The sequence below is a fragment of the Dunckerocampus dactyliophorus genome, chromosome 17, assembly GCF_027744805.1.
Source record: "Dunckerocampus dactyliophorus isolate RoL2022-P2 chromosome 17, RoL_Ddac_1.1, whole genome shotgun sequence".
NCBI lineage: Eukaryota > Metazoa > Chordata > Actinopteri > Syngnathiformes > Syngnathidae > Dunckerocampus > Dunckerocampus dactyliophorus.
In genome coordinates this window covers 4872595-4885141 of record NC_072835.1, presented here as the reverse complement: position 1 = coordinate 4885141, position 12547 = coordinate 4872595, and the positions used below count along the sequence as shown (strand labels likewise).

The following is a 12547-nucleotide window of genomic DNA, read 5'->3' as shown; positions in this document are numbered from 1 at the left end:
AACGAGGTTTCCAGTCACATTGATGTTTACTTTCACATTAAAATCGGTTACCCTGAAGGCACAGGAGGGAAAATAAAATCTGTTATGACATAAATGAATTTACACGTGCACGGTGGTGCTGAGAGCATCAAGTAAACACTGAACATCTTGCATGTCATCACAAGCTGCATATTTCACCCTCTGGCATGGCACATTGCATACAGTCTTCAGAGAAGAAATTATATAGTTCATCTGATATAAAATCTATGTCAAAGCATCGTCTTTTGTGGAATGACATGGAAGGCACTGTTAATGGAATATATATTTTTAAAGTAATCCTTTAAAGAACATTATTCTTTAACCCAAAAAACCCACTCATAACATACGTAGGCACTTTTTATAGCATTTGTCTTGAGGTTTAGCATATTTCAGCATAAAATGGGTAGCATAAAAACAGCTATTTCAATAAGTTGGAGTACCGTGGCAGCGTATCATTAAGGTAAAAGCGAAGTTAGAATTGCATAAGTGATAAGTAAAGGCTGTAAAACATTTTCATCCTCATCTTCAAGTATTTTGTTGTCATGATTGAATCAGTTATTTTTCTAGAACACGTTAAGAAGATTGCTTCCCTTCCTTGCAGAATTCCACACCCTAGTCTCGCGTGAGCCCCTTTCATGGAAAAAAACATAGTGCTTCTGCTTGATGGAGCTTAAATAAAATCACGAGCAATCCAGTTTGGAACTCAAGGGAGAGAGCCCACCGCCTGTCCAGACTCGTCTCCCCTGTGCAGAATGCGGGCGGCGAATTTCAGTCCGTCTTCCAGACCATGTTGAGGACCTTGACCACCTCCTCGTAGATGATGAAGACGATGGCCACGTCCATGCACACCCGACCCAGACGGGGCACGGTACCTTTGTAGAACCTGGATGACACAAAGGCAGTGAGAAATGTCATCTGATTGGCTTTCAAGTCCCACTTTGACTAAAACATTGTTCTCCTGCTTAGCAAGCAGTGTTTCCCACAGGACTGCAGTCTACAGGTGGTGGCGCTAATTTGCATAACTGGCCATGACGTAGTTGCATGCAATCGTAGGCGAGAAGAATAACACTGTGGGGGATGAAAAGCGTCGCCTCTTTTTGTTGTTTTTTTAAATTTCACAAAGAGTTGAGATGGGGAATGGGGCCCACAGCAGCACCTGCTGCTCATTGAGAAGAGCAATATTTTTGGAGTGCATAGAAAACCTGTTTACGGCCTTCTAAATAGGCTTTTTAACATTATCGCAGCCCTCTAAACATAAAATAACACCCCTATAGTCACCTTTCCACTCTTATTACCCCAATATACCCCGCAACGTCTTTGAATGCATCTTCTGAATGCTTTATATTTGTATTTTAGTTCATGTAGTCATTTTTATACTTGACAATGCTTACTTTAGGCAAAAAGTACATACAATTTGCTTAAATATGCAGATGTTTTTCACAAATCATCTGTATTCAACCACATAACAGTGCTGATTTATGAAATAATGTACATGCTTTCAGGTCAGAATATGAAAAGTGACGCTGCCACAGCTTAATAAATCCACTAAATAGAAGACAGATATTTGTCGCAAACTATTATTATTATTTTTTAAGAAAATCTTAAGGGGTCTGATTACTCTCTAAACTGGTGGCTAAGTTGAGCAGACGCAGGTGCGTATGAGGTGTGTTAACATGTGTAGCCACACAGAGAGTCCCAATGCAAATGTGTTTATGAAATGAATGCACAGAAAAGCCTACAAACTAATAGTCTTTGTATTTGCATGGTAAAGTTCATTACAATAAACAATAAAGAGAAGACAGGTGGTTCTAGGGTGGTACCCTGAGGTATCCCACAGTGCTCATCAAGCTGTAGACACGTTTGTCAACTTCAAATCCTCAATAGAAAGCAGTTTGATGCAAGTAAAATAATGCAAAACGTAGTAAATGAGTCAGAGTTCTTACGCCATGGGACCCTCGTGCTTCATGATCTTGACGGCGCAGTCCAATGTGCTTTTGTACTTGTGTGCTTCCAGACCCTGTTGCATCACACAAAAGGTGTCGACTACATCATTATTCATATTTGGAATGCTTCAAGTGATTAACTGACCTGCATTCTGGTTTTGATGACGTCCAGCGGAGTGTTCCCAAACACGCTGGTAGCGCCGGCCACAGCTCCAAACAGCCCCGTTATCAAAGGGTTAATGGCTTTGTTTGGGTCGTCACCTTGGTGCACGAAAGTCACCGTTTCAAATGACCTCTACCGTACACTCCCATAATATTAGGCACTGCTGAGATCCAATAGAAAAGCTCCACTACTGTACATAATCATGCGGTTACCTTTGTACCAGTTCCTGAGCGAGGTCATCACGTAAAAGCGGATGGCCTGGTTGGATCCTTGCTTCAACACGGTGGCCGTCAGACCCTGATAGGTCCCTCTGAGTCCTGCACGCATTGTTCATCTTTATCAGACTTTCAGGAGAGGACTGTTAGGAGCTGCCCTTTTAGCAGATTCTTATCTTCTACCAGCTGTGAAATAATGCTAAACATTTACAATGTTATATTAAAAAGGAGTAGATACAAACAATTGCAATGCCAGCACTGGAGAGAACCGTCAGCCCCCCAGCCAAGGTCTAGCAAGGTCCAAGCAGTCTCTAAAGTGAATCCGAGTTCCTCCTCCACATATGCCTGCTGTGGAGGCAGTCCCAATGATCAGGAAACCTCGCGTAACTGTTTTGCTGGTGTATTGGTCAGATCTGGTTTCAACCAATGTCTCCTGGCGTCCCAGCCAGGAGACATAAGGCTGACTTACAGCGAAACTAGAAACTAGAACAGGGTGCCTAGATAGATACATACATGTGGCAGTACCCATCCAGAACAGAGTGGAAAATATTTCAATCCGAACAGGACTTTCAAGGAATAAGCTAACGTTTACGATTCAAGTAGATCAGGGGTGTCCAAAGTGAGGCCCAGAGGCCACTTGTGACCCGCGCAGTTCATCTTTTAGCATATTCGACTGACAAAATTAAACAAGGCATCTTCCTGTTTTAATAGTTTCCCGTATTTTTTCCCCATTTTATCATTTGTGCTGGTGAAAAAACAGAATTTACCTCATTTTCAAATGTAAATGTGGACAGGTATGCCTAAAATATGCCAATTTTTTGTCAGAATTGTATTGCAAAAATGTAGTAAAAAAATATTTATAAAGAATAATAATTAAATATATGAAAATCTGAATAATAATAATTGCACCATATATAAAAAAACATGTTAAAGCCCTGACAAGGGCAATTTAGTTGCAGAAATATTTATGATTATGCATGTTTAATAAATTCAAATTTAACTGAAAAGGTTAACGCGACACCCCTGAAGTAGATCTGTGTGCCACACCTTCAGATCTGATGATCTCCCGCACGCCATGGAAGAATCCTCTGTACTTGGGGTTTGCTGACGTCTGATCATGGATGAATTTGACCTAAAAACGACAACATGCGTGTGTCCAAAACTGGCAGAGCAAAGAAGACAGAAGATGTGATGGTGGTGTTGATAAAAGGCCGCTACGGCGCTTCTGACCTTGACCGTCTCCATAGGACACACGACCACCACGGCCTCGGCCACGCCGGCGCCGAGGCCGCACAAGAATCCGCGCTTGCTGTCCAGCTTCCCGCTCTCGTCGCGCATCTTGTTGCTCAGGAACTCAAACACTCCAAATCTGTTTTTCAAAGAAGGAAGAAGAGAGAAAACTTGTCTGACGATACTTCAATTCAGGGGTGTCCAAGCGTTCTTCCAGCGAGAGCCATAGTGAAAAAACACTTTTTGGTATTTTCTAAAGCAACACATGTAGATATGCTAAGAAGTTATACACATTTCAAGAAAAAACTGCATCTCCGCCTTGTGATATCGGTGAAAAAGTGTATTACAGTCGTCCCTCACTACATCGCGGTTCACCTTTCGCAGCCTCGCTGTTTCACAGGCTTTTTTTTGTGCAATTTTGTACCGTATGCTGTTTTTTTTTTACAGCATTGTGTGCTGCGTCCTTATCGGCTAAGGGAGAACCTGGCCATTGTGTTTTGCGTTCTGATTGGCTAAGGGACCGTAGACCATTGTTAATCAAACTCCTCCGTGCCGTTGTGTTCGCTGGCTAGCAGTGTGGCTCTGAGGTGCCGTATGTTTGCAAGTTTTCTCCCCGACAAAATCCACAATGTCGATGAAACTGTCTGCACCAACAAAGGCACCTGCAGTCGCACCCAAAAGACAGAGGAAGATGCTAACCATCACACAAAAAGTTGGACTTCTGGACACGCTGATGGAGGGTAGAAGTTACGCGGCTGTAGGGCGCCATTACGGAATAAATTAATCTTAGGTTCGTTACAGGACGACAGCAACAATACATTTTAACAAGGATGCAAAAGCGCTACAGCGGTGTGGCGCCAGGACAAAGAGGCACGGTCAGCAGTGAAATACGCGTGAGTCAATCTTTTTTTTCCTCGTAGGTTGATCATTAAAATTCAAACAAAGGTTTGAGCTTTGAGAGTCTTTAAACAAGAGAGAAATGTAAGAAAATGTTAATGGCTGTCTGAGGAATGTGTATGAAGTGTATCGTGAGGGGTTTTACAGCCTCAAAACATATACAGTATAATAGTTGTAAAAAAACAGGTGAAATCCACAAAGTGGTCAACTTTTATTTTTAGAACCTAACCCCCACGATAAACGAGGGACTGCTGTATTAATATCAACTTCACGCTTTGCCCCCCCCCCCCCTTTTAGCTTTTTTAATTTTATTTTCCAAATATTTCAACATTTTCCTTTACTACGGTAATCATCGTAAGTTTTTCTTTTCATAATATTTAGAATTATTTTAGTGTGTCGTGAGCCAATAAAAAAACAACCAGGAGCTACAAATGGCCCCCCCGGGCTGCACTGTAGACACCCCTGCTTCAATGATTTTGAGTCGCACTCACGTCAGCTAATGCTAACCAAACATGGCAAATCAGCATTTATATTTATTGGCAGTTAGGCGGTAAAAAAACGGAATACAGTAGATCCTTGCGATTAGATGGCTTAGAACAGATAAACGCAGACACGGGCAACCTGAAAGCCTACTCGTCTAACACTCCAGCACTTGAACACCTCATCAGCACTAGATGCACAGCACTTAATAGAAGGTAGAAAGGAGATTGATACAGAGTTGTTCATCGTTCTGTGCGCGTGCTATGACCAAATAAGCCACCCACACACATAATAAATATGATTCCTGCCTGGAATCTGCCTGTAGTGTGCAAACTCTAAAAGAACCACTATCCACTCTTCATAGAGACCCAGTCACCAACGCGTGGTCGATTCTGCTGAATGAAGTTTTTAAAAATTGTGTTTAAAAATTATAACAATTTCAGATTAGTGAGATGTGTTTTCTGCACAAAACATGCCTATTTTTGGAGAGAAAAACACAAATGGGTGGGTTATCCCACAATCAAAACATTGTTTGGATTTTTAAAAAAATCAAGGGAATTTGCGCGGTTGTGAATGCAGAATTGCGACTATACGGGGATCCGCTGTAAACTCCAGCTTTGCCCCAAAAGTTGATATTTTTCCTCTATTTGATATCGTTGGCTTTTGGTTGATGTGCAGAGAGGCTAGTACCTGACGGCAGCTTTGGGAATGGAGCCGTAGAGCAGCGAGCTGAGTCCTCGATAAAGACCTCTCACGCCATGACTGTGGACCGTCTGCTTCACGCAGTCAGCTAAGGAACCGGCAAAAAGCATGCAGAGCTTCAGATGAGGAAACATACACATAAAGATTTGCTTTGGGGGGGAAAAAAAGCAAGTGAACAGCTGACCGATGCCTTTGTACTTGGGGGGGTTGGCCTTCTCGTCCAGCTGCAGTTGTGTTTTCACATACTCTGTGGGGAAGGTGATGCAGATCTCGATGCCGCCTGCGATCCCGCCTGAAACATCAAACACAACAAACACTTCACAGGGAGAAGGAAGAATTATCAAGCAGCTTGTCATAACTTCATTAGGTACACCTCCAAAGTCTAATGCAGGGGTGTCCAAAGTGCGGCCCAGGGTCCATTTTCATTTTTTACCGGCTCCCGGCATATTGTAAAAATCTAATTAATTACTAATATATATATTCAAGAGAGTTTTATTGTCTCTCTTGAATATATATATATATATATATATATATATATATAAATAATGATGCAAACGGGCAGCTCCCCAAATGTCTTTGTGGTGGGAAACACTGTATATTGACCTACTGTGGATTGCTTTCAGCATCGAATGTTTCAAGGTGGCCCGCACTAGTAAAAGTTTGGACACTCCTGGACTCACGAGACCCAAAAACGACAGGGTCACAACATTACAAACAGTTGTGAGTGCGATGCAGTGCAAGCGACAATCGCGTTCTCTCTGCACGTGTATCTCGTGAAGTGTTCAGTGAGCATGAAAAATAAAGGCAAAATCAAACATTTGATTATGAGTCCCTATGCATTTAGGTAGAGGAGGTGGGGGGTTTTTTTGTTGTTTTTTTTAAGTCAACATCATCCTCTGAACTCGATCCCTCGCCTCACCCAGTACCACCTTAAACCCCTCCGCTTCAGTTGAGCAGCGACAAGCTGCCCTGCAGCTGATTGGTTCAGCAGATGGCCGCATGGTGGCCTGAAGACACGCCCCCTGGCCCCATTCAACTGGGGAAGGGGTGGGTGTGGGTCTTTGACAGTGAACAATGTTGTCAAGTTCGTTAAAGTTCAACTTAAAAGGACATGATGATGTCGGTGTGTTAATGTAATATATTATTACCCCATGCTGAGACAGTCAACACGTTTGATGACACTCGCTCATGCAAACTCAAGACGCTCGTGCATGCGTCCATCCCACAACTCCACTCCACACTTGGGATTTGGAGAGAGAGGACACACCTGAACATCAGTGACCTGCATCCTGGTCCACACCACACACAGCTGAGAAGACACAAGAAGCATTTTACCACGTCCCATGTGGACGTTTTACACACGTGACAATTCTACTATGACACCATTAAACAAATGCCGCTGTATTCCACTTAGGAAACCTGCTGCTGCTCAAACATTTACTGTGTGTGTGTGTGTGTGTGTGTGTTTGACAGACGTTAGGGGCCTCTAAGCACACAGCGCAAAGGTCATGGAGACCACAGATGAAACGAGTAGGCTACGAACTTTTGGACTGTTTGTGCGCGTGTGTGACGCCATAATGACATTGTAGTAATGACTGAGCCAAGAGTGCTAATGTTTACACGTGTACAAGATAATAATACAAAAAACAGGGTATGACTAAGGTATGGTTTTAAAAATACAAATATACAATTTAATCCGTGCTGATGCTTGTGGCTGTAGAACAAGAAGCAAAAGAATGAAGATGATATGAAGAATGTACGAAGTGGGTGCCTTCACGGATGTATCATTGTCTGTCAGCGCCATCTCGTGGACTGGAGGAGGACAAACATTTGTTTTTTTAAATGGCAATTTAATGACATGACATCATTGGCCTTGGTCACACACATGCAAGATGAATAATGCTACACACATCTGTATTTTAAAACGTATTTAACTGACTGAGCCAATCTCCATAAATAGTCACTTCTGTTTCTCTTTGCGTGAAGCTTTTGATGATCTGCGCTTAAGTTTGCTTTCGTGAACATTTGGAGCGCCATACAAAGAGTCTGGTAGTCAAACAGAGTTCACACAGAAGTTTTGTTACCTGCCAGGATGGCCTTGCCGGGGTGCGTCAGTTTAGCTTTGCCTGCAGGGGCGGCTGCAGCCAGGCTGTGGGTCCTGTGGAACGGGTTGACAAAGCTCGACTGTCCTGACATGACTGCGGTTCCCCCCGGCCTCGCTGCTGTGCTCAGTACGCAGGAGTTGGATGAAGCTTCATGCGGTCCCGCAGCTTTGTGCACCAGGCGAGGTCCACACTGTGACGTCCGGACTTGCAGGCGGTCCTGACCATTGGACTTGTATCGCTCTCGTTGTGGACTTTTGACAGTCAAAAGTTGGCTCGGCAGTGCTTGCAGGCTGATAACGTCGAGTCGGGTTCTTGCGGGGCGGGGCGGGGCGTGGCGTGGCACCCTCACACCATCCCTCACCCCTTTCAAAACGTTTACACAAATATTTAAGGAGGGCCAGCTCAGCAACCTGTACAGTAGTTTATGTGGAACCTAACAATTGTACTTAAAAGTAAAGTAAACTTGTGCAAAAATGCACTTTAAGTTTACTTTATGTACATATCAAAGTATTTATGATATACCTTTTGTTCACACTTATAACTTTTATAATAGTAAATGCAATTGTGCAGCTGAATAAGGTTAATAATAAATAAAAACCTCATTTAAAGTGACAACAAGCTAACAAGCTATCAATCTGTCTTTACTTCCTGTGCAGTACTTCCGGAAACGTTCGCCAGACTTATGACGAGGTTTGGGAGGGCTTGTCTCTTGACGTACTGTTACTCTCCGCTGTTGCTGCCCTGGCCAGCCGCGCATGCGCACTGAGTCTCCTTGGTTGTGTCCTGCCTGCTCGGTGACAGCGCTAAAATAAGCTAGCTGTCAATCCTTTCAGCAGCATCACGCTAACATCACTCCAGACCCCACAGACGCTGCTTTGCATAGGTGAGGCGCTTTAACGTCTTCGTAGGCACAAACATCTGCTGCTGTGCATTTATTAACTGCGTTAACTCCACTTCGATAGTATGTCCGTCCAAGGTTGGACCCCCGGCCAGCTAGCATGTCGAGGGTTTTAGCTAACGGTAGCTGGCATTATATAATGATGGTTAGCCTTGTATGCATAGTTTAATCCCGGCTTTTATCGTCTTCTTCTCACCACAAAGAGCATATTTATCAGCCTGCCGGAGGTGGATGTGGATACTTGTAAAATAATGTACGTTACCGCGATAGCTTGTTAGTGCAGCCCAGCTGTCACCCCCACACATACCTTTGTCCCTTTGTGTCCTTTGTCCACAATTAAAGATGCTGCATCAAGCATTTGTTCAAAGTAGACAATGCATTTGGCTTAACGTGGAATCCGTTATGTTTACAGCGAACCACACATCTTTTGTCAAAGTACACCTTAGACCCCTTTGATTATTTGCAGTATTTGGATCAGCTATATCTGTACTTCCGGTGTGAGAGAATATAAATGGTGTTGGTGCTTACTGTTTGTGTTGTGTTCTGCAGCATCATGGCTGTCCCCCCCTCATACGCAGACCTGGGCAAAGCTGCCAAGGACATTTTCAGCAAAGGCTACGGTGAGTCAATCATTCTACATGGTCAGGGTGACTTAACGTGACAAACAGGAAGCAGAACTCAAATAAAGAAGCTAGCTAACCGCTAACTACTTTCATGTTAAATATTATCTTACTGTACATCTAAACCCCTCCCCTCCAGGCTTTGGACTTGTGAAGCTGGACTTGAAGACCAAATCACAAAGTGGAGTGGTGAGCATCTTCTTCTTTGCTTAGCTTCATCTTTTCTAACAAGTGACTCCGCCCTCCTGCTAAGCAACCAATCAATGAGTCAATGACCTGTGACCTCCTGCTGTCACTCAGCACTTCCAACGTGCATGAATGTCTGAGGGTGTCTGTCTCTCTGTCCCCTACCCTTTAACGCCCCTTCTTGACCTTCCTTGACTCCGTCCCCTCGAACCTCCGTGCTGCCGCGGACGTCTGGCGCTGGCGTAGATGGTAAGACGAGCGTGAGGCCGCCATCGCCACATCTTCGTCTGCTCCTTTGCTTCCGCTCTTATTTTCGTGTGCCATCATTTTTTCTTGTCCTTCTCGTTGCATCGTCTTCATTTTCTGTTGCCTTCATGCTTCACCTTTGTGTTCATCCTGTTCTTCAAGCATTTTTTATACATAATATTCAGGCATTATGTTTGTTTTACTGTATAATTCTCTTTTTAAATGTCAATTGTGGCAGCAAATGATCAAAAAGCAATAAAGGGAGTGCACTGCTGCACACATGCAGTACCAGTCAAAAGTTTGGAGAAACTTTGTCATGCTATTGAGTGAGAAGTTGGGTCCAAACTTTTGACAATTACAATTTGTATGATACTTGTTGTCTTTTAGCTACACACGGCTTTAAAGTGTGTCGTGTGTGTGTGCGTGCACAGGAGTTCAACACGTCAGGCTCGAGCAACACGGACACAGGCAAGGCCTCGGGCAGCCTGGAGACCAAATACAAGATGAAGGAGTTGGGTCTGAGTGTCAACCAGAAATGGAACACGGACAACACGCTGGCTACTGAGGTCACGCTGGAGGACCAGGTCAGTGTGTGTGTGTGTGTGCGTGCGTATGCATATGGTGACAAGTGTTGACTTAGGTTTTCTTCACCTGCAGCTGACTCAGGGACTGAAGGTGGCCTTGGACACGTCCTTTGTTCCAAACACGGGGTGAGAGCACGTCAGCTTGTTGACATGTGATAGCGGCGTCATGATGTCTCACACACACACACACACACACCGTAACGCCATCGTGCCCTCTTTCAGCAAGAAGAGCGGCAAGCTGAAGACTGCCTACAAGCGCGACTACATCAACCTGGGCTGTGACGTGGACTTCGAGGGCCCCATCATCCACGCCGCCGCCGTGTTGGGCTACGAGGGCTGGCTGGCAGGATACCAGATGGCGTTTGACACCGCCAAGTCCAAACTGGCCCAGAACAACTTTGCGCTGGGGTACAAAGCCGGAGACTTCCAGCTGCACACCAATGTGTGAGTCCTCCAAGCTACACTCTGGAAACCCGACCCCCTAAATTGTACACAGTGAACGATGGAGGAAGTAACCATTCTCCATGCACCAATCGACACACGGCACTGTGTCTAGCTCCACCCCTTTAACGACCCTACCACTGTGTTGGTCATTTTATGGGGGCTTCCAAAAAGTGGTGCAGATCAGTGGTTCCGGTGGCCATGAAAGCTGGTACTCACACTCGGCCAATCAGACCGTACAGTTTTCCCACAGGACCACAATCCATTTGTGGCAGCGGGCGGATTGCTTCACGTAATGACGCAATAGCAGAAACTTGACTAAAACCAAATCTAATATATTTAGAAATACAAACCTTCTTCTGTTACTTCTTTTTGCAATGTCACAAACAAGACAGAGCCACCTGTGAGTGCTTTTAGATGGGGGAGGGGCGGAAGAGCGATATGTGCTTTTGTGCCAGTCTTCTTCTCTGGCAGACCAAGTGCGTTACGTGTTTTTGAGCAAGGTTGACTTTGTAGCACCTAATCCATCTGTGGTGGTCAAAATGCGTTAGTGGGGCCACCGTGGTTAAACGGATGGGAAACACCTCCCAGTCCATCGATGCCGATTGTTGTGATTTGCATCTCAGCAACGACGGCACAGAGTTCGGCGGCTCCATCTACCAGAAGGTGAACAATCAGCTGGAGACGGCCGTCACTCTGGCGTGGACCGCCGGCAGCAACAACACTCGCTTCGGCATCGCCGCCAAGTACAAAGTAGACTCGGAGACGTCTCTGTCTGTAAGTGGCTGGTCCGTAGGACTTCCTGATACCACTGTCCTCCCATGTCCTCATGGTGCCTCGTGTCCCATCCTGCAGGCCAAAGTCAACAACGCCAGTCTGATCGGCGTCGGCTACACTCAGAGCCTCCGACCAGGTGGGTCCATCCATGCATGGAATATGATGAACAGAAGTTCTTACCTTGGTCACACCTGCGCTGCAGTACCATGTGGCAATGCTTTATCCTCCATATTCATGTCTGATTGACGATTAGCGTAGCATGTTGTTAAGACATCCCGGCATCCTTGCAGGTGTCAAGGTCACGCTGTCGGCGCTGATCGACGGGAAGAACTTCAACGCCGGCGGTCACAAAGTGGGGATGGGCTTCGAGCTGGAGGCGTGAAGAGGACGAGAAGAAAAGACACAGCCACCACCACCACCACCATCATCATGTAGCTCCTCCCCCACGTCACGCGAGCACATTGACAGCGGCGTTCTAGCGTGTTCTGAACACTCTGAGCTGTGTGTGTGTTTTTAAGTTTCAATGTTGAGGGTTGCCGTGCCGACCAAAGGTAGGACATTCAAAAGGTGAGAGCGCGTCGTGTCGCCGGGGTGGAATCCTCCAGTTCGACTCTTTGCTTTTCTACACGATTCTTTTCATCCAAAACATCTCCTGGTTGTCCTAACAGCTTTCCTCTTTTTGTGTGTCCATCGCTGCACTCCTTCCTTTCTCATCTAGACTCATCACCTCATTTTACAATGTCAACTAGGACCATTCTAAGATTAAATATTTAAATTAAAGCCTACAAGGTTGTCTTTTTCTTCCCCGTCTTTTTTTCCCCCCCCGTTTCAGACCGATGAGTGTCTTAAACGTGAGTCTGAATCATACGTTTCCTCTTCCCAACAAGTGAATTTGTAGAGAAATGCGTTAGGGATGGGGTAGATACCATCCAGTAACTGTATTGGGTTTTGACACCAGCGTAATTCGCATACCAGAAATTGACGAGATCACCTGCAGAAAATTCTGAGCCACATCTGTGTTCAAATGTGTCGGTAAGCGTAG

General features: G+C 45.0%; 2 protein-coding genes across 4 annotated transcripts; one reads left to right on the top strand and one right to left on the bottom strand.

Moving 5' to 3' along the window:
* Positions 1–7: 7 nt before the first annotated feature.
* On the bottom strand, positions 8–8222 carry slc25a1b (slc25a1 solute carrier family 25 member 1b). Of its 2 annotated transcripts, XM_054756255.1 has the most exons (10): positions 7733–8222; positions 6797–6957; positions 5833–5940; positions 5637–5736; positions 3570–3708; positions 3387–3471; positions 2337–2441; positions 2107–2222; positions 1962–2035; positions 8–901 (listed from the first exon to the last, which is right to left on the bottom strand). In XM_054756255.1, exons 2-10 carry the CDS (start codon positions 6921–6923, stop codon positions 787–789), a joined length of 969 nt encoding a protein of 322 aa, XP_054612230.1. In that variant the 5' UTR covers positions 6924–6957; positions 7733–8222; the 3' UTR covers positions 8–786. The 2 variants fall into 2 exon arrangements, with proteins under 2 accessions (XP_054612230.1, XP_054612232.1); XM_054756257.1 differs by lacking the exon at positions 6797–6957 and having other exon boundaries at positions 7733–8207.
* A 249-nt stretch (positions 8223–8471) lies between these two features.
* zgc:56235 (Voltage-dependent anion-selective channel protein 2-like) lies at positions 8472–12311 on the top strand. 2 transcript variants are annotated; one of them, XM_054756258.1, is made up of 9 exons: positions 8472–8636; positions 9201–9271; positions 9411–9460; positions 10135–10287; positions 10361–10413; positions 10510–10731; positions 11355–11505; positions 11584–11641; positions 11796–12311. In XM_054756258.1, exons 2-9 carry the CDS (start codon positions 9205–9207, stop codon positions 11885–11887), a joined length of 846 nt encoding a protein of 281 aa, XP_054612233.1. In that variant the 5' UTR covers positions 8472–8636; positions 9201–9204; the 3' UTR covers positions 11888–12311. The 2 variants fall into 2 exon arrangements, with proteins under 2 accessions (XP_054612233.1, XP_054612234.1); XM_054756259.1 differs by lacking the exons at positions 8472–8636; positions 9201–9271; positions 9411–9460 and adding an exon at positions 9544–9706.
* The last annotated feature ends 236 nt before the right edge of the window (positions 12312–12547 follow it).

Excerpts from the sequence above, each read along its gene's own strand:
- zgc:56235 (XM_054756258.1), top strand. The coding sequence starts at position 9,205 with ATGGCTGTCCCCCCCTCATACGCAGACCTGGGCAAAGCTGCCAAGGAC. Across the intron at positions 10,414-10,509 it reads TCCTTTGTTCCAAACACGGG|CAAGAAGAGCGGCAAGCTGA; the intron begins GTGAGAGCACGT and ends GCCCTCTTTCAG. Across the intron at positions 11,506-11,583 it reads ACTCGGAGACGTCTCTGTCT|GCCAAAGTCAACAACGCCAG; the intron begins GTAAGTGGCTGG and ends CCCATCCTGCAG.
- slc25a1b (XM_054756255.1), bottom strand. The coding sequence starts at position 6,923 with ATGTTCAGGTGTGTCCTCTCTCTCCAAATCCCAAGTGTGGAGTGGAGT. Across the intron at positions 3,709-5,636 it reads ATTCCCAAAGCTGCCGTCAG|ATTTGGAGTGTTTGAGTTCC; the intron begins GTACTAGCCTCT and ends TTTGAAAAACAG. Across the intron at positions 2,223-2,336 it reads GCTCAGGAACTGGTACAAAG|GTGACGACCCAAACAAAGCC; the intron begins GTAACCGCATGA and ends TCGTGCACCAAG.